We start from the raw sequence: 27,601 nt of genomic DNA on the forward strand, positions 1-27,601 counted from the left end.
ACATCTCATCAACAAAAAAAGTAACAACCCAATTAAGAAATGGGCAAAAGATCTGAACATTTTTTCCAAAGAAGATACACAGAAGGCCAACAGGCACATGAAAAGATGTTCAACATCACTAATTATTAGGGAAATACAAATCAAAACTACAGTGCGATATCACCTCATGCACATAGGAACGGCTATTATTAATGAGACAAGAAACAAGAAATGATGGAGAGGATGTGGAGAGCCGGGAACTCTCATACACTGCTGGGGGGAATGTAAACTGATGCAGACACTATGGGAAATAATATGGAGAGTCCTCAAAAAATTAAGAATAGATCTACCATATGATCCAGCTATTCCACTGCTGGGTATTTACCCAAAGAACACGAAAACACAAATGCATGAAGATATATGCACCCCTGTGCTCACTGCAGCATTATTCACAAAGACTTGGAAACAACCTAAATGCCCATCAAGGGACGAATGGGTAAAGAAGATGTGGGATAGATATACAACGGAATACTACTCAGCCATAAGAAACGATGAAATCCAGCCATTTGTGACAACATGGATGGACCTTAGGGTATTATGCCAAATGAAATAAGTCAGAGGGAGAAAGTCAAAGACCATATGATCTCACTCATAAGTAGAAGATAAAAACAACAACAACAAACAAACCCACACAGAGAGTAGACTGGTGGTTACCAGAGGGGAAGGGGGGAGAAAGGGGTGATAGGGCACATGTGTATGGTGATGGATGGTAGTTAGTCTTTGGGTGGTGAACATGATGTAGTCTACACAGACATCAAAATATAATGATGTACGGCTCAAATTTACATAATGATATAAACCAGTGTTACCTTGATAACAAAAGAAAGAAAATCTAGTACTGAAAAAAGGCTAAAGTAGAAAAATCCCATAGTTATTTAAATTACAAAGCTGTAAGTACACATTCTCCAGAGGGGTCCCCTAAGTTAGAGCTTCCTTGGGGTTTTCAAACCATCCACCAATTCACTCATTCATTCATTCAACAATTGTTCCTTGGAACTCCAAGTATTTAAAAGTAAAACAGCAAAATGTAGGATGTGGTTTGGGACATACCTTGTGCTGTTAAACAATTAATTTTATCTTCTTTCTCAGACCAAGGCCCCACATAACAATAACACTTAACAACAACAATATAAACAAAAACTGCCATCATTTATTGGGCACTTACCGTGTGCTCAACGCTATGCAAAATCCTCCATGGGAGTCTGACCTGCACCCCTGCTGAGCCAAACCTTGGGGGAGGGGGCAGCCTCCGCTCTTGGACAGCTCTCTCTACAGATCCAGAGGGACTCCCCCTGAAGCCAGAGGCCCACTGCACTCCCTCTTCTGCCCCAGAATGCCACTGTGGTCCCCAACACAGACGCTGCTCAGGGCCCAGAAGGGGTTTGGAGACTGACGCACACGTAGGTTAGTCCTGTTTCTGCCTCTCGCTGGCAGGAGCTTCGGATACGGGGCTGTGGACACATTCCTTGGCTTCTTTGGGCCTCAGTTTTCTCAGCCGTGAAATGCGAGCAATCACTAGGGTGATTAGAACCAGAACTCCCAGTGCAGCGTCAGGCCCCTGGAAGACACTCAGCGAGTGGCGGGGTTCTTGCCCTGGCCTCTTCTTCTGCTCCATCATGGGGTGTTTGCCCGGGAACAGTCCAGGCCACCTGGGACAAAGGCTCTGTCTGGTTCTCAATGACTTGTTCCTTTAGCTCTGAAACTGTCTAAGCCCCCAGCGCTGATCAGCACAGAATACTCAGGGCTCCACAGCATGAACGCCTCGCAAAGGCGTTTATTGAGTAGCAAAGAGGTCAATGTGACAGAGTCGCTGCAGTGGGCTTTCAGGGTGCAACATCCTGGATATATATAATGAGGCCTTCAGGGCCATCAAGTATGGAGCTCTACTTGCACAGCCCATAATAATATTATAAATTCTTAAATTTGTTTCTGATGAATTTTTAGTGTCTGTTTTATAAGCTCTCGCTTCTCCTTGTTATGCCTGTAACTTTCTGCGGTATCCCATTCTCATATGTGGCTTCTAGAGCACAAGGAGTTAGACAGAGTCTGCACCAAGTAAAGTAAGGATATAAAGTGCATGACAGCACACGAGCCAGGTGGAAATCCTATTTCATCTATAAGACAGTATTCAAGCATACACCCTCTCAACTCTTCCTCAACCACGGGCTGCCAGGTATAGCCAGGCAGACCGTGCACGGCACACGAAATGGTGCCCCCATCAGTGTTATGCAACACTGATGCCTGGCCTCTCCCCATCCCCTTGTGTACACATAAAAAAAATTTTTTTAAATCCTAGTTCGTCCCATGGAGAAGTCACAGAAAGACAGTAGAATAATCATGAAAGGTTTTACTCACAGTTAAAACATAGTCTTCTTTCTTAAAATCTGACTTCTTAAATTTATTCCTTTTTGAAGCCTCTGTAACCATTTCTGAATAAGATACTTCAAAGGACAGCTCTTCAGCTTCTGGTGGAATGCTCTTTTCCAGATAATCATCATCTGAAAAACAAGGGATATAGAATATTTAATATGCCATTTAATCAGTCAAAACTATTTACTATAAAATAAGTACAAAATATTTACCAGTTAATCCATAAGCACATTAGAATTTTTCCGTGCAAGGAAAAGCATCAGACCCCCCAGAATGATTTCAACTAGACAATAATGTGGTATCATCAGACTGCCTAAGAACAAATCTCTACCATCGTTACCCAAACAAACTTTCTATTTAAACTGATGTTTTAATTTTAGATTTTTATGTCTCATGAACAGCACTGAGGATTCTTAAAGGAAAGTCTAAAAAAGGGATATCTCTATATATTCTTATCATATTAACATTAAGTCCATCTAGACCCACTGTTGCTGCTCCTTGGGAAGCAGAAGCTTAAAGCAGAGGAAGAAAAGGTGGAGTCGACACTAGGATTCCTGCCGACTTTCACTCCTCTTGGTTTTTCCCCCAAACTGCAGAACTGTGCCTCCTAAGATTTGTTCAAATTCAATTTGGACTTCATCGCTAGGTTTGTTCGAGCAAATAAATGCAAATTCCTGTGAGTTGGTATTGTTACCTGCTCTAGGATGACAGACATCAGGAAAGAGCTGACTAGGTGACAAGGGATGTCTCCCATAAATGTTTTCCTCAAATAGTTTGAAATTAAGGCAATTCAGATTCTTTGACCAAAAAACAAGTGACATCATTTGAGTAATCCTAAAATGTGACTTCTCACTACGATTTTGGCTTGCCATCTTGTTTCATTGCCTGGCAAAATTATGCATATGTTGTGAAAAGAGCTATTTGATTACAAAGAAAACAACTTCATCTCTTTAACCTCTTCTGTAGACTGTGACTAAAGAACAACCACATAGAACAAAAGGAACAAAAGACAGACATAATAGAGACCTAATTAATCTTACCTTAAAAGGTAAATGGAGAAATCTGTAAAGCAACAAATTTAAAATTCCAAACAGTAACGCTAATCAAAAACACCGTAAGTGGACACAGCAAGAACTGAGAGAATAGGAGGGCAGAGCGATGCCTTTCACTCACACACAGGCTCGCACTCGAGGCAGAGGAAGGTTAATCGTTGAATAATCCTCCAACTTCTGAAGGGGCTACGGACAGATTCTTGGAGAGTAGTGATTACATAGGCAGATGCCAAACCACCAGACTACTCCAAGTAGACTTCAGTCTTTTAGGGGCATGATTGGAACTGAATAACAGTGTGGCAGCAAATAGAATGATGTGGAATAACTTCTGGCAAATCCTTTCTCTTTGACTTTCTTTTTTTTTTTTTTTGGTTTATTAAGATGTAATCCACATGCCTACAATTCACTATTTAAAAGTGTACAAGTCAACAGTTTTTGGCATGTTCCCAGAGTTGTGAAACCATTAATCAATTTTAGAACATTTTCATCACCCCAACTTATTTGAATTTTGAAGCTAACGCTGAAAGTATGGGGTTCTGTTGCATATGAGAAGGGTGCACATATTTAGAGGAAACTTTGAAGAATCACAAAAGTGTGGCCTTAAGAGGTCTGTTTCCTACAAGGAGGATTCGAGACGCCATACTGAGCCCATGTAGAGTGCCAACTTCTCAAGTGGAAGAGGTCCAGTTAACAGCCACCCCTGTCACCTTGTATGTCACAATCTCATCTGCTTCTGCATCTACTTGAGCACGATTAGAGATTCGAGGAAGTGGCCTACTTCCTGGCCTGCTGCAACTTTTAAGCAGATCCAGATTACTTGTGAAAGAGGCCCCACGTCAAAGACAAGTGAATAGGTTCTAAATGACATGGCAGTGGTGAAGGAGGAAAAGATTCTGCTTCCAGTTTGGCTCAATTAATTGTGTCTGGTGTGACAGAATGGGGTGTTTGGAGGTGAGTGGGCGGAGTGAGTGCTGGAGTGATGGAATCAAATGTGGAGAAAAACACACTTACGCTCTGCTTTTAGAAATTCACTGCTAACTGTATCTAGTGCCAGCACAAAAGCGAGACAACCCAGCTTAAGTTCTAGGAGGCTGTGTCACTCACCACTCAGTGCATTCTGAACGGACTGTCCAGGGTCCACCAAACCATTGGCATGAGCTCGTATATCTGGAATAGTCTCAAGGATAGACTATGAAACAAAGGAAGATGAACACAAAACATTTTACTATAAATACAGTCCACCTGACATTTGAAGCTGATTTATGTTCTGCAGGGCACAAGAATTCATTTCACTGAAAAGCAATTCTTGACGTCATAAAGGACCTGCATCTGATTCCTTTATTTCTTCATTCAGTTCAGACCTGTACACTCACACAGGTTTCTCAAAAGAGAACTAAGTCAAGTTCAAAATAACCATGTCTTCTTGGCTCTTAAATATTTGTTGCTCATCCCTTTCCTAATATGTAGAATGACGATGCTTGACAAGACATAGTTCGACAGTTACGGTAACTGTCATTCTCGATGCGGTTGGTCCCACATTTTGGTTATGAACTCGAAGTCATGATATAGCTAGATGGTTAACACAGGAACACTGGAGCCAGACTGCTTGGATTCGAATCCTGCCTCTACCACTTACTGTGCAACTTTAAGCAAATTACTAGAACTCTCTAGTGCTTAGTCTCCTAATCTGTCAAAAGAAGAAGATAATAGAGCATATTTCAAAGAGTGATTATGAATTTTAAATGACTTACCCCGTATAGTCACATGGAACAATATCTGGTACACAGTGAGAACTATATAAGAGTTAGCTACTATTATGTTAACATATTAATTCCTTCACTACAAAATACAGTGTGATAATAACTACTGAAAAATTATGTTTTCTAGTTCAGTTTCCTCTCTTAATTAGTTCCCTACTTTCTTCACTGAGATCCTGCCGTAGCACTGCAATCCCCTGTAGTATTATCAGAAGCTGAGGGGGCTGGCCTGGTGGCGCAGCAGTTAAGTTTGTGTGCTCTGCTTCGGTGGCCCGGGTTCACCAGATCAGATCCTGGGCATGGACCTACACACCGCTTATCAGGCCATGCTGTGACAGCCTCCTACATATAAAGTAGAGGACGATGGGCATGGATGTTAGGTTAGGGCTAATCTTCCTCAAAAAAAAAAAAAAAAGTTGAGTATCTACTTTTGTGGAGCCCTGTGAAGCAAGTCACTGCTTCAGGTTGGATGGGTACTAGTGAAAAATTTACACACAAATCATGCCATTTCTTCTAACATAAATTTTAATGTGGGAGTTATCATCCGGGAATATGTGTGAGGGTGAAAACCTGATATTCCATCATTCATCTTTTATATGTTCTTCACACATAAAGTCTGTTCTTTTTTCCCCAGAGCTTGACGTTTTTTCTTTTATTCTCATATTTATTTAGCAATCACTGAACACCTGCTTCATGAACATCCTTTATCACGTGCTATTGAAACTTGCAAACAGCCATTGAGGATTAAGTATCTAGGTACTGAAGTTTTTTCCGTTTTGCAATTACTGATTATAGGTTTCAGCTGTTTAACCCACCCGTCAATAACTGTGCTGTGTAGGTAATATGCTATCTGACTCCCACTTGGTTCCTATAGACAACATCTCCCCGGAGCCTGGGTCACCACGGTAGTGGGTGTGTGAGCTGTTTTTCAGGAATTAGAACTCCTTGTCCACTTCGGACTGGTTGAGACCACCAGCTCATCAACCGGGCCCACGCAGATGTCTGATAGGCGACCTTTTGACATCGAGGCTAAAAACTCCACCCTCAGATCATGCTAATGTGCCATTTTGTGAACGTGCATCCTATGAAGAGGCATGGAGTCTGACCATGCTTGCGCAGATCATCACTTACCTCACCTCTCCTCACCTCCAATCACCTCTCTCCACATTTCAGACCACCTTGCCTCCATCCCATAAATATCCCTGAGTCCCTATTTTTGGGGAAGCAGACTTGAGACTCATGCTTTCGCTTCCTCACATGGCTGCCTCGTGTGTAACTCTCTCTGCTGCAATCTTGTCGTCTTGGTGTTTGGCTTTCCAGCAAGCAGGCAAAAACACACCTGGTGCGATAACATTATCAATTGCACAAGGAAGTCTCGAATTTTGAGCCCGTGTTTTTTTCCTATTTTGTCTCAAAGGAGATGACATATTTCTTATTGTATAAATGACATGTGACTATACGGCCAATTATTAAAACATAGATGCCCAATTATGTAATCGGTGGAAGAATGAAAGGACAAAATCAGTCTAGGGCCCTATCGTTCACTGCCAGTCAGATTTTGGGTGGCTCTAAAAACTAAGGCTATAGAATAAAGATTACGCATACACTTAAAAAGATGTGGACTACTTTTTAGTGGTTTCCTTAAGTTTCCCACAAATAAATGTTTTATCAAACTTTGAAATAACTCACTTATGGGAGAGAATCCTCCTGAAAATTGAAAGATATTTATGTACGGCTTCAAGCTGATCGTTTGGGATGCTTAAACCTACTACATGTCAATTTCTTAATCTGTACGTGCAGAAGTGTCCATCTGCTACATTGGTTTAACTGGCCTCCAGCCAGCCTATCGTACTGAATGAGTGCCTGCTCTTTGCAATGTAAATTACTCCAGGACTTTCTTCCGGGAAGCAGAAGTTTAAATTGTGATCTCTGCTCTGGAGCTATATATAATGAGGAGAACAGAGTACCAGTTATGGAACACTATTAAAAGACAAGCAATCCACGGGTAAGAGCTAATTTCTACAATTCTAAGAGTTTATTGGAGAGTAATGGAGAGGAAAGAGGTGCTGCCCAGAAGGTTTCACTGAAGAGGTGGTTGAACCTCTGCTGGAACTCAAGGAACGATGAAAAGGACTTAGGAAGGCAGGGGAGGCGGGCCAAAGCATTCAGGCCAGAAATGGAAGTATAAATTTCAGGTATGGAAATATCTGAAGCATTTCAGCTCCCAAGGATTATGGAGAGACTGGTTTGCCAGGAGTTGAGGCAAGGTATTCAAAAAATATGAGAAATACACATTAGTCAAGAGGGTCAGCTCAAATTACGGAAGGTTTCAAAAGCAAGGTAGAGGAGTTGAGACTAAGACTCATAAGGGTGAAAACAAACAAGACCATTGATGCGTTAAAGCAGAGGAATGACACGGTAAAAGTGAAAAAGGAAGATCAGCCTGCCAATAAATGGACATTGGGGTTTGAAGTCGGTTCAGTGAAGAGGCTAGGTGTTGGCATTCATAGTTTTAAAACATCCATTCACCCATTGAACACATTAACACTAGCATCATTTTTACATTTTCACTAAGGATTTTAATATATTTCAAACATAATGCCACTCCCACTGGTAGGACCTGCGGTGGATCCCGCCATTTCCCTGTGTGTCGCAGCACAAGAGCTTCACCCTGGGGCTCCAACAGGAAGGAGCTGGCTCTGCAGCCCAAATCACACTGCGCTGCGATTGGAGAGGAGGATGGGGATGATTATTTTAAGTTCCAAACTATAGAAGGTTAGCACTATCTGTATGAGTTCTCTTAAAACTGGACTTTGACTATTTGATATTTCTTTCACATTAAAGAAACACCACACCAAACATTTTTCCCTGTTCGTTACTTCCAGGAGAACTTCACTGACTCAGAAGATGCCCCTGATCTTCCTGACGGGCCGCTTGGTCTTTTCTCACGGCGCGAGTCTATGTGTTCCAATTCTCTGAACGAAAGCTGCCTGTGCTGGAGCTAATGCAGACAATGACGTTCCCCATTCTCTTCTTCTACACCTGAGATCACTGTGCCAAATTCCCCAGAGATGAACTTCAATAAGCCACATTCACTGACAAATGCGAAATCAATTTTGAAATAAAAAATATAATAACAATTACAAAATCTATCCAAATGTGAATGTAAAGGCATTCCAATGACATCTTGGATTAAAAATTAAATCACACCTGAAATGAGAAACTAAATGTTAAAGACAATGAGAGCATTAAATTCCAAAAATCCACAATAACCAAAGTATTATTCAGAGATTAATTCTTAAGATTAAAAATAAATGAAATATGTTTATAAACTAAGAGACTAGAAAAAATTATCCAGGTAGACCCAAGAATGAATGAAAAAATTAGTAAGGATTACGTAAATTAATACAATAGAAAAATTAGCCTTAATTAATTAAAGGTAGTGACTTAAAAAATACTGCCGATATAGACAAGTATTTACAGTTCTGATTGAGATAAAAGACATACATCTTAGGAATGAAAAAGGAATAATAGCTACCTTCGTAGAAAATCTAAAAATTACACACCTAAATAACTGTGTGTATATATTTGTATATATGTGTGTGTGTCTACACACACACATAACAACATATATTGAAAGTGTACATGAAATGGACGTTTTGCTAGAACAAATAGACATTACTAAAATTCATACATGTTCGGATTGAAAGGAATACAACCCCTAAACCATAGCCGTTGAAAAATTAACCAAAGCATTATGCCTACAATGATGCCAGGACTTGGAGGATTCATAAACAAATGCTAATAAAAATTTATATATGAGATTTTATAGAAGATATATTTACATCAAAGTTTAATAAATGGCTCCAAACTAAGAAAAAGATTCAATGAAGATTCAAAGTTCTCAACAAATTTGTGTCAAGATTAGCATAACTCTGGTAACAACAAAAAGAAATTATATATATAGGCTAACCTCAGTTATTAGAATAGTAGTTAAAAGTGCTAAAATAGTAGCAAATCATATTCCATAATGTAATAAAAGAATAATATAACATAAGGAGGGGTTATCTAAGCATTGAAATTATAGTTCAATATGGGAAAAACCTATCAATGCAATTTCCTAAAGTAATTGCTTAAAGAAGAAAAACGATATATTCATTTTAATAGATGATGAACAATCATTTGATATACTTGAACTTCCACTCCAGATAAATGCAACTATAAGCTTCAGAAACCTAGAACAAATATTCCACTTAATGATGAAGGTTAGAAGAATTCATGAGAAAATCAAGAATTTATCCAAAGATCCTCATAATTACTATTCAATGTTACAAGTGATTGCAGTCAGTCTAATACGACATGCAAAAAAAAAAAAAGATGAAAACTATTTTAAAGATTGGGTAAATAAATCTTCAGTATTTCAGATGATATCTGCACAAAATACAAAATCAAATGAAAAATTCTTAGAAGTAAAAAAGAATTTTCAGAAAGTAAAGTATAAAACATACTTCTGTGTTTTGTGAAAAAGAAAAATACTTAGTTTCCTTACATATATGCAAAAATTTCTAAGAGGAAAGGAAATTTTGATGCAGAACAATGAGGGTGAACTTTAATAGATTCTAAAACACAAATGATAGGGTCATCACAGTAATTAAGATAGACTCCGTATATATAAAGATTTCACTTATCATAAAGGTGCATTTCAAATGTGTAGAAAAGATGAAAGATTGAAAAAAAAAAAAACGGTATTGGACAAGCCAAGGTTACCCCTCTGGAAAACATAAAGTTAGATGATCTAGTTTACACCATTCTACAATGTAAATTCCAATAAGCCACGTTGCTGGGAGCCTCTGAAGTCTTAGGGACCACATAAAGTGCCCTGAGAATGTACCCCGGCAGGCAAGATTTACCCTTCCAGGCACCATGGCCAGGACTCCTGAAGCCCTTGTCACCGCTTCACTGGATTCCTGGAAGTCCCACCATCTAGAAGAGACTAGGGAACCAAATTGGGATGCCTGTGGTTCCTTATAACCAAGAAGCAGGGAAGTTAAAATGTATCCCCCTCATGGTAAGAAGGTCTAGAATGATTTCAGTGCAGGTGCAGGAGGGGTTCAGTTGGCATCTCTCGGCTACTCTAGCAACTAACTAATTTGTTTAACATTTTTAAGTCAAGATATTCTGAGGAACAAACAATCCAAAGTAAGTCATGTTGGAGACTGGTGCCAATGAGATTTTTCTTAGTCTCAATTCTGCTCAAACTGTTGTTTACCAGCATTCAATCGGTTTTCAGAAAAAGAAAAAGAAAACAAAAACAAAATCGGAGTGATCAACTTACCCCAGGAAGCTCTATCTATAACTGCCACATGAGATCATTTTCTTTCTCTTACACTCTTAAACTTTAAAGAATTGTGTTTGTAGACGATACATACTCAGTAAAGATGTGTTGAATCAACAAATCAGTGAACTAATGATGCGGAGAGGCTGGCAGCAAAGAATGAAGAAATAGAAAACCATGACTAGCATTGGTCTATTGAAAGTAAAATTGTGGTCCTGGAACTGCCATGGAAAAGCCTAGAAAACAGGCCTACCCAACCTCCTCTTCTTTGGCAACTCAATTGTGTAACTATCCTGCTTCAAGTTCTTCTTGGTGTGTGTATGAAACCACACGCAGTCCTTTGTCGTTGGCTTATATAATATGCCTAGGTGGTGAAGTCAGCTAGAGGCAGACAAGGGGTCAGCCATGTCAGGAGCTTTCACCTTAACTACAACGTATGGGCGAACTGCTGTGGGCAGTAAGCAAGACTTGCATTCTAAATCAGTGTTTGCAGCTGTGGGGAGGATGAGTTTGAGGGGCGTAAGCTAAAGTTAGGGAGGTCACCTAGGGGGCTCCTTCAGCAATACAGAAGGATGACAACGAGTTTCTGTTTTAAGGACGTAGTTGTAGGAAAAGAGGGAACTAGAAATAGTCTAGAACTATTTACAAGATAAAGTCCACAGAGCTCAGAGACGAGCATATAGAGGGAAGCGGGTAGGTAGAGTTAAGATTAAAATTTAGGGACCCATCTTGGGCACAGGGGTACCACCAGCTGAGAAGGAAAATAAAGGATCCTATGCAAGGCCTTAGAGCAGGAGTCCCCGGTCATAGGGTACAGCACAACCATGAGGGGCCATTGCAGGTAACTCCTCACTTCCAGTACTTACCAGAGTTTGTGAATGACTTACTTGTTTTCATCAATAAGTTGGTTGGACAGGAGATAATCTCTAAAAGATAGACTTTCTCACTCATTTGCAGTCCAATGCATGGTCTTCAATGAGAAAGTAACAGTTGAGCTTATAGCCAGTAGCCATTGTGGGTAACCCTTTGCCTATCTGTGCCATAACCTGTAGTGCTATTGATAAGTGACTCATTGGCAAAAGTCACTCACATTACTTTATGTTTCTTATATGATCACAGTGAAACAAAACAAGACAACCCCATAAACAAAAATCTAAAAACACAAGAGAAAACCTCATTTACATGGGGCTAATAGCATTATCTCCCTGAACAATGGGGATATCCTAGGAATGTGTTATGCACGTGAATATCAACTACCCTTTGTCTCAAAATTGACAACAGACAAGAAACTACTGTGCCAAAATGACATTTGAATATGTCCCCTCCGTCTGTCTGAAGTGCTATCTTGTGCTGTCCACCAAGTTGCCATCAGAGAACCACTGCTTCATCTAACAGGGTCTCTTGCTTCTTCTGGTCCATCACGACCCTCCCTGCCAGGGCACCTGCACAGACACACCCCATGAGGATTCCAAGCAGAGATGGTGAGACAGGGAATGACGACAGTATCTGACAAAGAAAAGTACAGGTTCTGTTACTCAAGGCCAAGCAGTGAATTTGGATGAAGTGAAAGCCATACGGCTGAGTCGTGAGAGCTGAGGCTGGAAATACAGGCAATAGTGGAAAGACTTCAATATCATGATGAGGGGTTGTTCATGGATCCTGCTGGTAAAAGGACTCTGGGTTAAGATAGCAGAGTTAGGCCAGCTCATCTGTGTGAACTCAGCCAATGGGACCCAAGTTAACAAATTCCTTCATACTTGATACACGCAGAGAACAACCTTTGGTCTCCGGCCACAGTGGTATTGATTTATGGAGTCCTCTTTTAAACTGAGATCTATTCACTCCTCTCCTTCTTCCTAATTGTTACAAGGTTGGGGGCCTACTGGTAGCTGTGGTTTCCCTGCAATCTTAGTTCAAGTTTTTCCTAGCTGTTTTGAAGAAATTGCTTATTCTTGCCTTCAACTTGCACTTTTGCCCTAACATGCAGTTGTCTTGGCATGCGATGACTTACCATAGAGCCACTTGTGGGAACTGCAAAGCTCCCTTCTTCATCCTGGGACCCAAATGACAGGGTAGTACTGTTGAGAGAAGCATCATCTGGCTAAATGGAGAAACGAAAGCACCATTCTTATTCAGGCAAATACTTTCTAATGTGTTGGTGTATTCTACTATGTGTACATAGTTAGAGACACGTGGTGATCTACAAAGTTATGACTGCCTGGGCATGGACCATTGCATCCAGCCCGTCAGGGATCATTACTGTGAGCCACCTAAATGCCAGGTCCTCTCACAGATGCCTCGATTGCCTGCCACACACTCCATTTTCCTTAACGATATCTTCGTTTTGTTTCAGGGAGTTCGATGTTAAACCAAAGAACTTGATTTCCAGGGTTTTTGCAGCTAAGAGTGATCATACGACAAGTGTGGCCAAGGATGTGTAAGGGCAATTTTATCAAGAGTGCTTCCAGAAAAGCAAAGGCTTTCCTGACCAAAAAGAACAAGGTCAGCTGATATGTACTCATGATAGCACCACAGACGATGCCTGGCAATTCTAGTCAATCCAGACATCTCGGACGAATCAGGATGATCGTGGCCACAGGAGAGCATGGCACAGACAGATGATCAAACGTGGCTGGGTCCATGCTAAGGGGCATCACGTGGCAGCCCTGGCAGACTTGGCCCATGTCTGTTAAGCTTCTCCATGTGAAGCAGAACAACTCCAACTTTTCCATTTCACACAGCGAAACACAAACTTAACTCGTCTAATCTTATTTTTTTAACAGACTCTAAAACTATCTATCTTTTGCAGTGAATAGAATTCAGTAGCAATAGTACCAAGCTTTTTGCATTTATAAAGCTGGAACTCAGAGTTTTTGCTTGAGTGTACAACGGTTTCTCTGAAATTTAAGTAACAAATGTTCCTTCCGTCACTGAAGGAACCTTATTACAAAATTGAATATAGTTGATAGTTATGAAAACATACACTGTTTTATCTTTTAAAAAACTGTCATTCATCTTGCTTGAGCATATTTTCTAAATTTTCTGTAGATAGTGTGCATTACTTTATAAAATGAACAAGGAACTTTTTTTAAAAGAAACGAATAAAACACAAGAACCAGTACAAGAAATTTAAGTGAAGATGGTGAACTGATAATTGCCTACCTCCTCTCCCAGCCCAAATCACTAAAAATGGCAGAAAACATCTATCTTTTAAAGGAACCGATTTTTAACAGCATTGGAAACCAGTGAAGAATTCTGTAGCAGATCAACTGGTAGAAATCTTTAGACGACAAGCAAAAGGAAGTGGTTTGGTAAAATGAAAAGCTCTACCTAAAAGCAGAATTTAAAAGAAAATTTTAAAAGAAATGTCTAGGGAGGGAATAGAAAAACAAATAACATAGAATGTACAAAGACTAGGAAAAACTACAGGCAAATAATTAAGAAATGCTTACAAAATAGACCTACCCCCCTTACGTATGTAGACAGCTCTGAAATACAACCCTAGGAAAAACCCAAGACATACAGTCTAAATAAAATGAACTAACTGCCTTGGTGGGTGGGTGGGTGGGGGCTCCTAGTGTGAACGTAGGAGTCTAAGAGAGAGGGAACTCAGGAGGTCACAACAAAAGACACGAGACTGAAAAATGAAATCAGCTTTGCCCAGAAGTAATACATTCGAGTTCTTCATCTCCTTCGTTGGTTTTGCATTTGCAGAGAGTGTTTACTAGCCTACTTGCCCCCTCTGTGCACCTTTAAGATAAGCACACCCCACTCACTCACAACACACAATCAACAATTTTGGCCTTTGGGGAAAATCGATCTACTCAATTACAGAAGAAATATACAGAATTTCCTGTACTAATAAAGTCCTATACCATGACTCAGCAGAGAACTTCAGGGGCCCAGAGAGCTGCACTTCCACCTACAAGTGTGCTGATATCTTCTGCCTTCCGGAGCATTTTCCACCCTGCGTTACCTTGGATGGACTCTTTGGTGGGTCATCTCAGCCTCCTGCTGTGACAGCATTCTGACAGACAGGGTGTAGGGGGAGGACTGGGAAGCTGGACAGGAAAAAACACCCAGGATCCATAGTCTTGGTCAGAAGTTCTCCACGCACTGGAGGCAAAACCTACAGCCCAAGGACACTTGCTGCCACCCAAAGGGAGGTGTGCACGTCCTGACCCGATGGTACTCACACTCGGGCAGACACGTCACTGTTTGCATCACTTATTGCTACACACTACAAAAGCTTACATTCTCCACACAAGATGTTTACATATAACTGCAATGCCACATAACTGACAAAACTAAACATTTATATCTCAGTTGATGCTGAAAATATTGAAAAAAATATTTATGTGATAGTCTGCCATTTTACTGTATGAGCTCACTCATACGCACCAAGCTTTAGTTACAATATCCTCCACTTAGGTTACACATAAAAAACCAAGTTTTGTTGCTGTTGTTTCTGCCTGTAGAAACTTTTTTTAAAGATAGAATTTAGTTATTTTTTATTTACCTATTATTTCCTGCTGAGTTTAAGAGCTATGAGTGTGGGGTTGTGTGTGGCTGTGTTTTGCCAACAATCTGAATTATGTTGCATCTTTACCCAAGAGAAGTGAACATACACATCATTTATACTATATGAATGTTCATGGCTGGATTATTCATAATAGCTCAAAACTGGAAACAATCCAAATATCCACCATTAAGGTGAATGTATTTACCAATAGTAGTGTATATATGCAGTGGATTATCATTAGTAATAGAAGGACCAAACTTTTAACACTGGTGAAAAGTGGATGAATCTAAAAATTATTATTGAGTGAAAAAAAAACAGATACAAAAGTGCATATTATATATGTAATTCCACTCATAGGAAAGGCAAAGCCGCCCGCAGCGGTGAGAAATCACAGCAGGCTTGCTCTGCAGGAGTCAAGGACAGCTGACTGGAAAGGCCGGAGAGAAATTTCCGCGGTGATGGAAATGTTCTCTATTTTGACTGACTATGGTTATATGGCTGAAAACATTCATTAAAACTAACTGAATTATACATCTAAAATACATACTTTTATTGTTTCTAAATTAAACCTCCATTAAAAACAAATAATAATTTGATTCTTTAAAAATAGTTCTTATCTTCAGAGTGATTTAAGGGGCTATTGCTTCTATGAATCAAGAATGTACAGCTAACATAATGTGTAAATCAGAGAGAAAAACGTTCCTGGGAAATAAGGAAATGCTGAAATTCACAAAAAGAGTGAGATAAGCTAAAAAACAATGCAATCATGACCAAGAAAAAGATTACTAATCTGGGACACAAAGTTGAAGAAATCAAAGCAAACAGACTAATATGAGAGAAAATGGAAGGATATTGAAATTCAGTTCAAGCAAAGCAACCACCATCTATATATGTTCTAGAAGAGTGGGGACACAGAAAATGGGGAGAAAAAATAATTTAAGACACAACAGAAGACAAAGTCCAGAAAATGAAGCAGTGGCAAAGGTGAGTGAAATAAAGGGCAGATCCTTGTGAAAGTTCAGAACTCCAGCACTAAATTCAAAATTCAAAAATTCACAAAAGTTGCAGAGAAGATAACCAAAAAAAGATTATTTATAAAGGAATGAGATTCAGGCAACCAAAATAAGAAAAGAAAAACAAATAATGTCGTAAAAGAGTGCAACATTCGGTCAGTGGATAGGAAGAAAAATTCTACTGTGCAGGTTTTCCAGGAAAGCTAAGGTGTGCTGTTAAGGACAGTAGGTTGGCACAAGGAGGAAGATCAACACGGTATCAGGAGTTTGCTAACCATCCTGTAAGTATAAGGATTAAACTTGCATGCCTGGGTGGCAGCACGAAAGGAAAGAAGTCCGTGCTAAGATTGGCATTGCATTCTATCACAGCTGCACCAGTCTTCGTTTACCCACCATTCGTTACTTGTTTTGTGATGAAAACAAACTCCTACTTGTTTAAATCAAGGTTCCTTAGATTTTCTTTTCTATGAAGCAAACACAGATGTAACTGATAATTTTTAACAGATGGTATGATAGTATTTTTCAGTGAATTATGAATCAATAGCAAGTGTAGCTATTTGATTTTCACTTCAGACACTGGAAATAAACTAGATCGACTGCTTTGTCTCTTGAATAAACTAACATCTCACATGACATTCATTTATGTTGACCGCACATAAGGAAAATGTCCTCTCTTATCTACACAAGATGTGATTCGTAGAATAGGTTTGTGATGATTGTACAGTGGGTTGCAAGCCTTCTGTAAACGCCTGAATTTAGTGGCATTAGTGATTTAGAGTCAAGGGTCAACCACATGTAATACACGAATAGACTATTCCTTTATTGTAAGCAGCTTATTGCAAAATAAACACATTGAATATTAATAAAATCATAAAACATATGGACTCTTTTTTAAAGATTTATTGTGGTATAAGTGACATACAATTAACTGCACATACTTAAAAAGTATAAAGTATACAATCTGATGAGTTTTGACAAACATAGTGATCTTTGAAACCATCACCACAGTCAAGACAATGAACAAATCCAGCACCCCTGAAAGTGTCCTCATGTCACTTTGTCATCCCTCCTTGCCCACCTCCAGGTCCCCAAGTAATCCCTAATCTTCTTTTCTCCCCTATAGGTTAGTTTACATTTCCTATAATATCATATAAATTGAATCTTTGTCTGGCTTCTTTTACATGACACAATTATTCTGAGATCCATCTATGTTGTGTATGGCGAAAATTCATTGCTTTTTATTGTTGAGCAATATTTCATTGTAGGAATATACCACAATTTGTTCATCCATTTACCTGTAGATAAAAGTGAGTTGTTTCCAGTTTTGGGCTATTATGCTACAAACATTTATGGGTAAGTCTTTGTGTGAATATATATTATCTATGAGTAGAATGGCTGGGTCTATGGTGGGTATATGCTTAACTTTTTAAGAAGCTACCAAATTATTTTCCAAAGTAGATGGATGATTTTACATTCCCATCAGCACTCTATGAGAGTTCCAGTTGCTCCACATCTGTGGCACCAGTTGATATGGTCAGTCTTTTTAATTTTAGTCATTCTACAGGGTAGGAAGAGATCTCATTATGGCTTTACTTGCCTTTCCATGATCGTTAATGATACTGAGCATCTTTCATGAGATTATTTGCCATCAATAATCTTCTTTGGTGAAGTGTCTTTTCAAGTCTTTCGCCCATTTTAAAAGATGAGAAAAGACCAAACAAAATTTTACCACTGGAAAACTCAGGGTATGATCTTAAAAGAGAAAGTTGATTTGTTTTCAAAGATAGAGGATTTGTGTGAAGTTAAGGGAACTAAGGGTTGGAAATACCAGCAGGGAGCATATTGTAGATAATTTTTAATATCAAAAAAATGAGTTTACTTTATATATAAATATATATATTTATATATTTTTTTGCTGAGGAAGATTTGCCCTGAGGTAACATCTGTGCCAATCTTCCTCTATTTTGTATGTGGGTTGCCACCACAGCATGGCTGATGAGTGGTGTAGGTCCACACCTGGGATCCGGACCAGTGAACCCAGGCCAACAAAGCAGAGGGCATAAACTTAACCACTACGCCATGGAGCCAGGCCCTTATATATATATTTTAAACAATAGGGATTCTATTCTTGGATAAAATGGGAGAGTTAAGTCACATGATCAAACCTCTCTCTCCTAAAACCTAGTAGAGTCAACAAAACATAACTAAAGTTTTGAAGAAAAGAATCCCAGCAGCATTCACGTAAGTGGTGGACAGACAGAGATATTCCAGGAACAATGTGGGTTCTTTTCTAAAATCCACCTCACTCTCCATTACAACAGCACCAAGGAAGAAAGTAAATGGAGATAATTTTGGAAATAACTACTTCTATCTCCTCCAAAGTACCAGGGAAAATGACTGAAGGTGTGAGTAACCACATCTGGGTTCAATATGTACCCCTTCAAACTAAGTCTCTCCCCAACAGCATCTCAGCAAAAGGGAGAGAACCTATTGGAATGTACCATTTTGCTTTGTTCTATCTGGGAAGAAGTTAGGAGAGGGACTATGAGGATGGAAAAACAAAAGGGAAAATAGATTAACCTAAGCTCCACCAAAGGAGAGAAAAAGATGGCTTCAGACAGGAGTACAAGCAGAAACAATGTGAAGAAAGGCTCTGGACTAACCACAAATAAAGCAAGTTGCTGGGAGCTCTGTCCTCAGGCTCGCCAGACTTTGCCCTCCTCTGGGTGAGTGGGGACAGTGGCTCTGCGGAAAGGCAGGGGATGGGAGGGGCGGGGCACTGGACATCTAGGGTTAAAAGGATGCTCAGAGGCAAGCTGCCCAGGGTTCACCTACACTGGGGAAACTGTAGACAACCTGAGGACTCCTACGGCTCCAACGCACAGACCTGTGACTCCGTGGAACTAACGCTCTTATGAGAATTTTTTTAAATAAAAGAAAAAATGTAAAGGAACTAAAATCTGTCAAAAAGTTATGCCTACAATCATTGGTTTTGTGGGTGTGTATCTGTTTTTATAGAGCGCGCAGTTATTTGTGGATTTAACTATTAAACTTGGGTTCATTTACTGCTAAATGTTTTCCTACAAATCAATGAGAGGCAGATATATCTGTTGACAGCTGTGGCTGTCCAGCCATCTTAATTATGTGGCACTGTTTTGATGCTGTGCATGACTGTCTTGAAGAAATGGCTCCTTCTTTCAGCCCTTCCCCAGTTCTCCTGCCGTAACTTACCAAGGAACCACTTGTTTTGGTAACTCCTGGTGGCTCTTTTTCCTCCTGAGTGCCATCCAACTGAGAAGAACAGTTGTCACAGGGATCCCCTGGCTAACGAGAGAAATGAAAGTCATCTTTATGGAGGCATATCTTTCCCAGCATGATTGTCGATTCAGTTATGCCTTACTTAGAATCTGTATAAATGTACAGTCCTGTGGAGACATACAGAGTTAATGACTACCTGTGAAATGGTCATAGGACCCACCAATTTGTCCATAATTACATCATTGATCCTCATAAATGGCATGCACTATAATAGAAATTGGTCTCGGAAACAGACACTGCTAAATGCCTGCCAAAACCCACTTTTCTTTTCCTCTTTAACTTATGAATAAACTTATGATTTTGCTCCAATATGCTGTGTGTCTAACTAAAAAGACTAAGTGTGATCGCGTAATGGTCACATCCAAGGAGACACAAGCGGAATTCTATTTGGCAGAGCATCCAGACAGGCTAATGTTTTCTTGTTAAAGTGGATGGAATCAGCCGGTCGACACTTCTTCTAGAATATGAACATGATGCCTTTGATGCCCAGACATCCTATAAGCATTAAATATTAGCCTGTATGCTGAGTGAAGCTGGAGGGAAACATGAAGTTAGTAGAGCCACGGGAGGGATGCCAGTCATACCAGCCTCAGACTCCTTATGTTGTAAGGAAAATAATGCTCAAATTGTCTAAGTCATGCAGTTGAGCGGTAAAACTACATTACTTAAAATAAGGCTTTATGAGTGTATTTTGCAATGATTTATAAATCAATAGCAAGAATAGTCAGTTTTTTTCAATTATAACATTGGATATACAATAGATTGATTATCTCATGAGCATATATGGCTGAACCAAGTAGTTCATTCCCATTCACTGAACAGTGGAAAAGCTTGGATTTTCACGATGCAGGAAGTGTATTTGGAGACTATTCTGATCATGACGGACTGCACTGCAGGCCTCATGCATATGCTCGAAGACTTTTAGCAGCATTTGTGATACAATGGCATTCCCCAAAATAAGATACAAAATTCTATTTTATGATTGAAGCAACTTTTTGCAAAATTAAACATACGAGATATTAATGAAATAAACTTTTACATGTGATCTTAGAAACTATCTTTCATCTCCCTTTTCCATATTTCCTAGCACTTTTCCTACAAGTGTATGTGTTATATTAATACAAAACACACACATCTATTTTGAAGCGGAAACAATGCTAAAGAGGTAGTACAAGAAAACAGGTTAGGATGGAGGACTGAGAGCACACACCACTCCCAATCACTCAGAATTAGAGAAAGTGCATTTGTGTGTGTGTGTGAGAGGAAGGCTGGCCCTGAGCTGACATCTGTGTTAATCTTCCCCTATTTCATATGTGGGATGCCACCATAGCATGGCTCAATGAGAGGCTCTTGCAACAGCAAATCCAGACTAACTCTAACAATAAAGGGGAGATGAGTGGAAGAGCAGGGGTTATGAGGAATTAACAGTAGGACCGCTCAACTGAAAAATCAATATGGGCTAAATTATAACTACTCACGACAAAAACTGGAATCAGGCTCTACAAAATGATGTAAAAAAATCTACTAGCATGCAGAACAAACAGAAAAAAGACATGGAAAATACGAGACAATTTAAGAGATATGTGAGTTAAATGGAGATAATGAAATAAAGAAATAATGGGAAGACGATGTTCAGAACTGAAAGAAAAGGAACACTTTTCAGAAACAAAAAGCTGAGTGCTGTTCATGATAAAAAAAAGATTTCATATCCTGATGACAGTTCAGGCCTCCAACAATAAAGATAAAACTAAAAAGCTCCCAGAGATATAAAAATGAGAGCAGGATATAAATAAAGGAATAAGATTTAGAGAGGCATCAGACTTCTCAAAATTAACACTATATGAAAAAGCACATAGATTAATACTTACAAATTTCTGAAAGAAAGTGATTTAGGGCCTAGCATTTTGACACTCACCAATTTAGGATTTAAGCTTTTTGGATATGAAAATGTAGTATGCAGAGCTATTTGTTGTGAGAATTGCTCAAAGGATAAAGGGTGCGGTCTGCTAAGAAGGTGTAACGTTTTGCAACATATGTGATTATGCAAATTAATGCTTTTACTATTCTCTGCAGTCATTGTATTCTGCTGGCCCTCCTCGGGCTCCTGTGAGAGAACAGTCCTTGCTCTCTCATTCTATGAACTGTGGAGCAGTTGAGGGTGTGGCTGGAGTGAAACTTACATGTTCTCCTCCATCTCAGTAAGAGGTTTCTTCTCGGGTTTGGGACCACACCTGCCCCTTGATTAACCTTTAAAAGGTGATAAGACTTTCAAACAATTGAAATAAAAGGGATCGTGATAAAAGAGAAAAGAAACAAAAGACGCCTAGACTAATCAGGAGAGGCCATGGCGAGGGGCAGGAGTGTCAGTGTGGCAGAAGGCCTAAAACAAGGCGCACTATCGTGCTGCCCTGAGATCTGGTAAAATGGGGAGAGCCATAAGCACTCTCCCCACAAGTTCCTCTCCCACTCTGCTCCCTCCCTGAAGGTCCCAAAGCCAGACAATGCTCCTCATCTACGGGACCAGACAGTCCTCGTTTATCCCTGAGTAGTGGGTTCCCTGCCAGCCTGTGGAATTATTTAAACAAGCAGATCACATCCTCCCATGGCAACCAAGGGGCACCTCACCCTCTTTTTTCTTTTTTGAGGAAGATTCGCCCTGAGCTAACTGCTGCCAGTTGTCCTCTTTTTGCTGAGGAAGCCTGGCCCTGAGCTAACATCCATGCCCATCTTCCTCTATTTTATATGTGGGATGCGTACCACAGCATGGTGTGCCAAGCAGTGCCATGTCCGCACCCGGGACCCAAACTGGCGAACCCCGGGCCGCCGAGAAGCAGAACGTGCGAACTTAATGAACTTAACCGCTGCGCCACTGGGCTGGCCCCTCACCCTCTTGATACTACAAAGCCTGCCTCCCACAGTCCCTGGTTGCTCACTGTGTTTCCAAGTGCATCCCAGATGTGGCTCTGTGGGATGTGTGGTGTCCTCCCTCCCAGGCCACGAGAATACGTGACTAATAAATCACTGCCAATCTTATCCGTCTGGTGTCAGGGGTCGTGTGCTGAGCCATCCCTTTAGCCCAGGGGTGGGAATCCCCCCCTCACCTACAGGGTGAAGAGAAGGTGAGTCAGGTAGGGTCGGGGGTAAAAGGCTCATGAAAATCCATCATTTGAAAACACTGACGTGCCCCTTCTCCGGCTGCGGGGCGACGTAGCGGCTGCTGTGAAGGGAAACACCGCAGGCAGTGAGGAAGGAAGCCCTCAGGTCCAGCGTCTTGGCTGGACACAAGGTACATAGGACGCCCCGCCTGAGAGAACAACCTAAACCCTGAGGACACCTGCGGCCAACACAACAGAAAACGCAAGACCTCCGACCAGGCGGAGTTAGCACTCCTAGGAAGAATATAATGAAATTAGAAAAAAAATTAGAAACAGAATCTGCAAAACAGCATTGCTCACAGCCCCAGCAGACCACACTCCACCTCCAGACCTTGACCTACCCTCAGGCAGCAGAGGCGCAGCCAGAACACAAACTGACTAGTGTACTGTCTAGCCCAGGAGGTAAACACATCCAAACTCTCAAGCAGAATTTTGGAAGGGATCATGGGCTGGCCTGTGTTAGGACAATTCTAAGATCCAGGTAAAATATACGTAAGATGAAAATAAACTGTATAGAAACTAAACATCATCATCTTCTCCATCAGATCCAGGATGGCACAGCGATTGTTCTTAGAACAGGAAAGAATCCCTCTTCCTCTACTAGGAAGGAAAAGGAGAGCTAAAGAGAAGGAAACACACTGAAGGGAAACAGGAAAGCCCTCTTGGCGAACATTCTGCTGCCGGGAGTGCACGTGGATGCATGCGGACGTCAGCACACGGCACCCTGCACGCCTCCTGCTCAGGGCACACCCAGGCTCACGCCAAGTGGTACAGATCGTGGCGTGGGTTCATCTCACACAAATAAAGCCTTCTACTGAGATAGCTTCATTGGCACTTAAGCACTCAGATTAGCAGTCTTTGAAAGTCTGCACTAAAACGGCAAGGTGGACTCTGATGCAATGTGTTTACCTCCTGGGCTAGACAGTACACTTTCCCCCACTTACTGCTACAAATCGAAGATGCTGTGGCACTTCTCCCCACAAGATATTTACATTTAGAAAATAAGTGAAATGTCAAAATATTTCCCTTGGTGAGAATTAAATTAATATTGAAAGCTACATGGATAGTAACGAAAGGTTTTCCATTACGCGCTCAGCAAAGAGAACAAAAGTTTAGCTGACAACCTTCCCCGCATTTTGATTTCTGGCTGGGGCTGTAGCTACAGCTGTGGTTGTTTTTGTTATTGTGGGTCCAGGGAGGCCACGTGGTTATCTGTGAATGTAACTATTTAATTATTCATTCCTGAGGTTAGCAGTCTCCTTTTTCTTCACTGTTACAAGGTAACTAGGCATTTTTTTCCAAGTTTTCCTGACTGTCTTCAAATAATTTCTTTTTCCAACTTCTTTAATCTCAATTCCCCTTGCTCTATTCACCAGTTGACCATTTCTGGAGGGAACTGCTGACATCCCTTCTTCATCCAGGGTTGCATCCAAAAGAGGAGTTGGGGTACGAGAAAAATCATCTGGCTATTGAGAAAAATGAAAGTGCATTTTTATTCAGGCATATTCTCCCAAAGGTCATTGCGCATTCAGTTATGTGTTGTGCATGATATGAGGACACTCGTACATCTTTGTGGAGACATATGTAGATGTGACTGCCTGTGCACTGCTCATGGCACTGAGCCATTTCTCAGCCAATACTTGCTGGGCGCCATGACAGCACTGCTCTCTGCGGAAGACACTGCCACCCGCCGACCTCAAACTCAGGGGCTTGTCTTCCTTAACAGGATCTTGATTTGTTTTTCAAGAACTTTTTTGCCCAACTTAAAAAAAATAAATATCAATTTCCCAAGCTTCCTTGCAGCTAAGGAGGATCATATAACAGTCTGGACAATAAGTGTGGAATTCTACCAAGTAAGATTTCCAGGAAAGTAAAGTCAGAGGGACAGAGTCACTGGGTACAAGTTTCAAGAACTGCCAGTAACATGGATATGGTGCCTAGAATAGCCCAAAAAACTTGGGCAAAGGAATGAAGGCCACTTATGAAAGAGAAAATAGAAAGATAGAGGGAAGCTGGATCTATGCTATGGAAAAGGAATACCTATCTTCAACTTCTTCTTAAAGAGAGAAAAACAAACCTACATTTGTATAACTCGTGATTTCTTGGGTTCTCTATTCCATGCAGTCAAATGTACACATAAGCGATATAATCATGTTTTTTAAAACAGACCGTATGACTATACTTATACAGTCAATTATAAATCAGTCCCACCTTTAACTAAGTGTTTATCAATTATGAAATTGGAAATAAATTAGATTGACTATTTTGCTCAGTTAAATGCGTTACTGAAAGGAATATTTGATTCATATCTCCTGACTACTGAAACACTGGAATTCCGTTCATGAGGAACAGGACTGTAGAGTTTGTTACGTATCCAGAGGTGGATTTGTTTCTGATATTTAGTCATATAATGGCTCTACTAAAACAAGGGTTAAATATTCTATTCCTTTATGGTAAGAACTCCATTGAAAATTAAGTTTACGGTATATTTAATGAAATCATAAAATTTTATTTGGGCCCATAGAAATAGTCATTTTCCACCTTGCTTGTCCATATTTTCTAAGTTTCCAAAACATTCTGTATTACTATAATAAGGGAAAAAAACCCCACTTTTTGGAAAGGAACAAATGCTCTTGAACAATTAGCACAAGGAAACTGGATCAAGAGAGCAAAGTGCACAAACGCCTTCTCCTGCCTCTGCAAATCACACAAGTGTCAACAGAAATACCTTTTTCACAGAGTAGATCTAGAAACCACTAAACATTTCCATTAGCAGAACAGAAATTGTTGGATGTCCCTGGAAGATAAAAAGCAAGCAAGAATGGTTTGATAAAGGTAGAGGAAAACCTCAGCATGAAAAAATGTACAAGAGAAAAATGTGTGGAAGGTAAATGCTGATCCAGAAAAAGCACACAACCGGAATGAAAATAAAAAGCAGGAAGACATCCCCCAAGTAAGAAGACAATGACCAGAGTAATTGAAGAATGTTTTTCTGAACAAAGAGGCCAGGAGACCTTTCCTCCCTCTAATACCGAACAGCAGGCAGCAGCTAACTGTGATTCCAGCATAAAACCCAAGTGTCCTCTTGGTGGCAGAGTAACACCTGCCTTGGGGTGGGAGTGGCTGTCCTAGGATGGGTGTGGCGGTCCTGGACAGAAAGAAAGTTGAATTGTACTTCACTGAGGCCTCTAAAAGGGCATGGACAGGAGTATAAAAAGGGAAGTTACATTTGCCTGAAAAGGAAATAAATTACAATTCTTCAGGACTCTTGTTCCTTTGGCATTGATGCCATATTATTTGTCAAAGTGAAGTGTAACAGTTGACACTGGCACATTTCACCACTCACACAGGCCCAGACTCCTATTCAAGAGAGTTTTTGGGAGAAAACAGGTGTACACAACTGCGTAGGAAATATATAGCCATTACCTATACTAATCAATCAATCACTCAATCTAGTCCTCCATTAACAAATATGAATCAACACCCAAGGATCAAAATCAATTAAACAACAGCAATGTAATGATGTCAAAAATAAGGAAGGCAAAAATAAACAGATGACCCTGAAGGAAGCAGAGAGGCCAAGGCCAAGAAGAGCGCCTTGAGATTTCAGGGTTAATTTACACCCTCAGAGCGCCGAGAGGCCACTGCAGCCAAGAAACCAGCACGGGTCGCCAAAACAAAGGGGCGCTGAGGAAAGGCGAGGCTTTCAAAAACCAACAGTGTGACTGTTAAATTATTAAAAATTAATGAAAGGCAGAAGTATGAATACAGCTATGGCCAAATTACTGATATAAAAAATGAAGGTGAAGGGATATCCGAGAACGCAGAACAAACGCACACACTAACAAAACTTGGAAAACACAAGGGAACACTTAAGAGACCCTGCGCTTCAATCCAGCAACACAGCAGTCACCTTACAGGAGGCCCACAAGGAGATCAGCGAGAGCCGGAGGGAGCAAACACCTGTTTTAAGAGTCGGAAGAAAACATGCAGAACCTGAAGAATGAACCAGCTCTCACGTTCAAGAGTTCACTCAGTAGTGACCAGGAGGAAATGTTTTCAAACGTCAAACTTCAAGGTTCCAACAAGAAAAATAAAATTCAAAAAGCTTCCAAATTTGTACATGAAGGAAGGAGACTGATCTAGACACCGTGCTTCCTCACAGCAACGGTGCCTGAGGAAAGATGATGGACACATCTCTTCGAAATTCTGAAGAAAAACGATTTTGAGCGCAGGATTCTATGTGCAAAAAATTAAGAAAAGAACTAGTATACTCTACATATGTATCTTTTAAATTATTGAATTTATACCTTAACTAGATAAGGATATTGGGTCAGATTCATATATCTAAGATCAATGCAACATTATCTTATGAAACTTAATGACCTTAAATCTTCATTAAGAAAGTGAAATGGAAACGTCAGGTAACTGTTCTATTCATGTAGGTAAATGACGACAGAAAGAAATAAAAAGTAGGAGAGGATAAAGGAGGAAGACGAAGAGGCAGAGAGAGAGAGAAGGAGGGGGCACACACACTCAAAGAGACAGACCAGGACAGACAGACACTCGGAGCAAGAAAACGAGGGAGGGAGGAACTGGTCTTTATGCTGCCCAACTCAAATAGGAGACTGAAAATTTAGGTGCATTCCTAAGAAGCTCCCAAGTCTCTTTACTGGGCAGAAGTAGATGCTAATTTTTTAGGGAAAAAAAATCTGTGAAGATGCTTATTAGGCCTTATACATAGTAAATATACAATGCTTTTTTACAAGGCTAGCTTTGCACGGTTTTTTACATTTTTGACAAAGAACAATCTAAATTTTAAGCAGTGTCTACATGGCCAGGCTCTCACTGACTTCCAGATGGCCCATTTCTCAGGACAGCACAAGACCTCTACCTGCAGAACACACAGGCTTTCTGTCACCTGCGACACAACCACTCTCCTTGTTCCCCATTCTCAGTTCACTCTAGAGCTGGCGCTTCAGCAGTAAGACTGGAGCGGAGAAGGAGAAGGCGGACAGGAGAGGAGCCCCGGAGCCACCC

The 27,601-nt window shown here is 40.4% G+C and overlaps 1 protein-coding gene across 1 annotated transcript in view; it reads right to left on the reverse strand.

Moving 5' to 3' along the window:
* Positions 1-27,601, reverse strand: part of ARHGAP28 (Rho GTPase activating protein 28) — a 193,210-nt gene that overhangs the window by 52,436 nt on the left and 113,173 nt on the right. The window contains exons 4-7 of the mRNA XM_046672243.1: positions 19,320-19,412; positions 12,565-12,654; positions 4,566-4,650; positions 2,395-2,537 (exon numbers count right to left, since the gene is read on the reverse strand). Of these exons, the coding sequence (XP_046528199.1) occupies positions 2,395-2,537; positions 4,566-4,650; positions 12,565-12,654; positions 19,320-19,412 (411 nt within the window). The remainder of the gene's footprint in view (positions 1-2,394; positions 2,538-4,565; positions 4,651-12,564; positions 12,655-19,319; positions 19,413-27,601) is intronic.

This window comes from Equus quagga, chromosome 9 (genome assembly GCF_021613505.1).
Source record: "Equus quagga isolate Etosha38 chromosome 9, UCLA_HA_Equagga_1.0, whole genome shotgun sequence".
Taxonomy (NCBI): domain Eukaryota; kingdom Metazoa; phylum Chordata; class Mammalia; order Perissodactyla; family Equidae; genus Equus; species Equus quagga.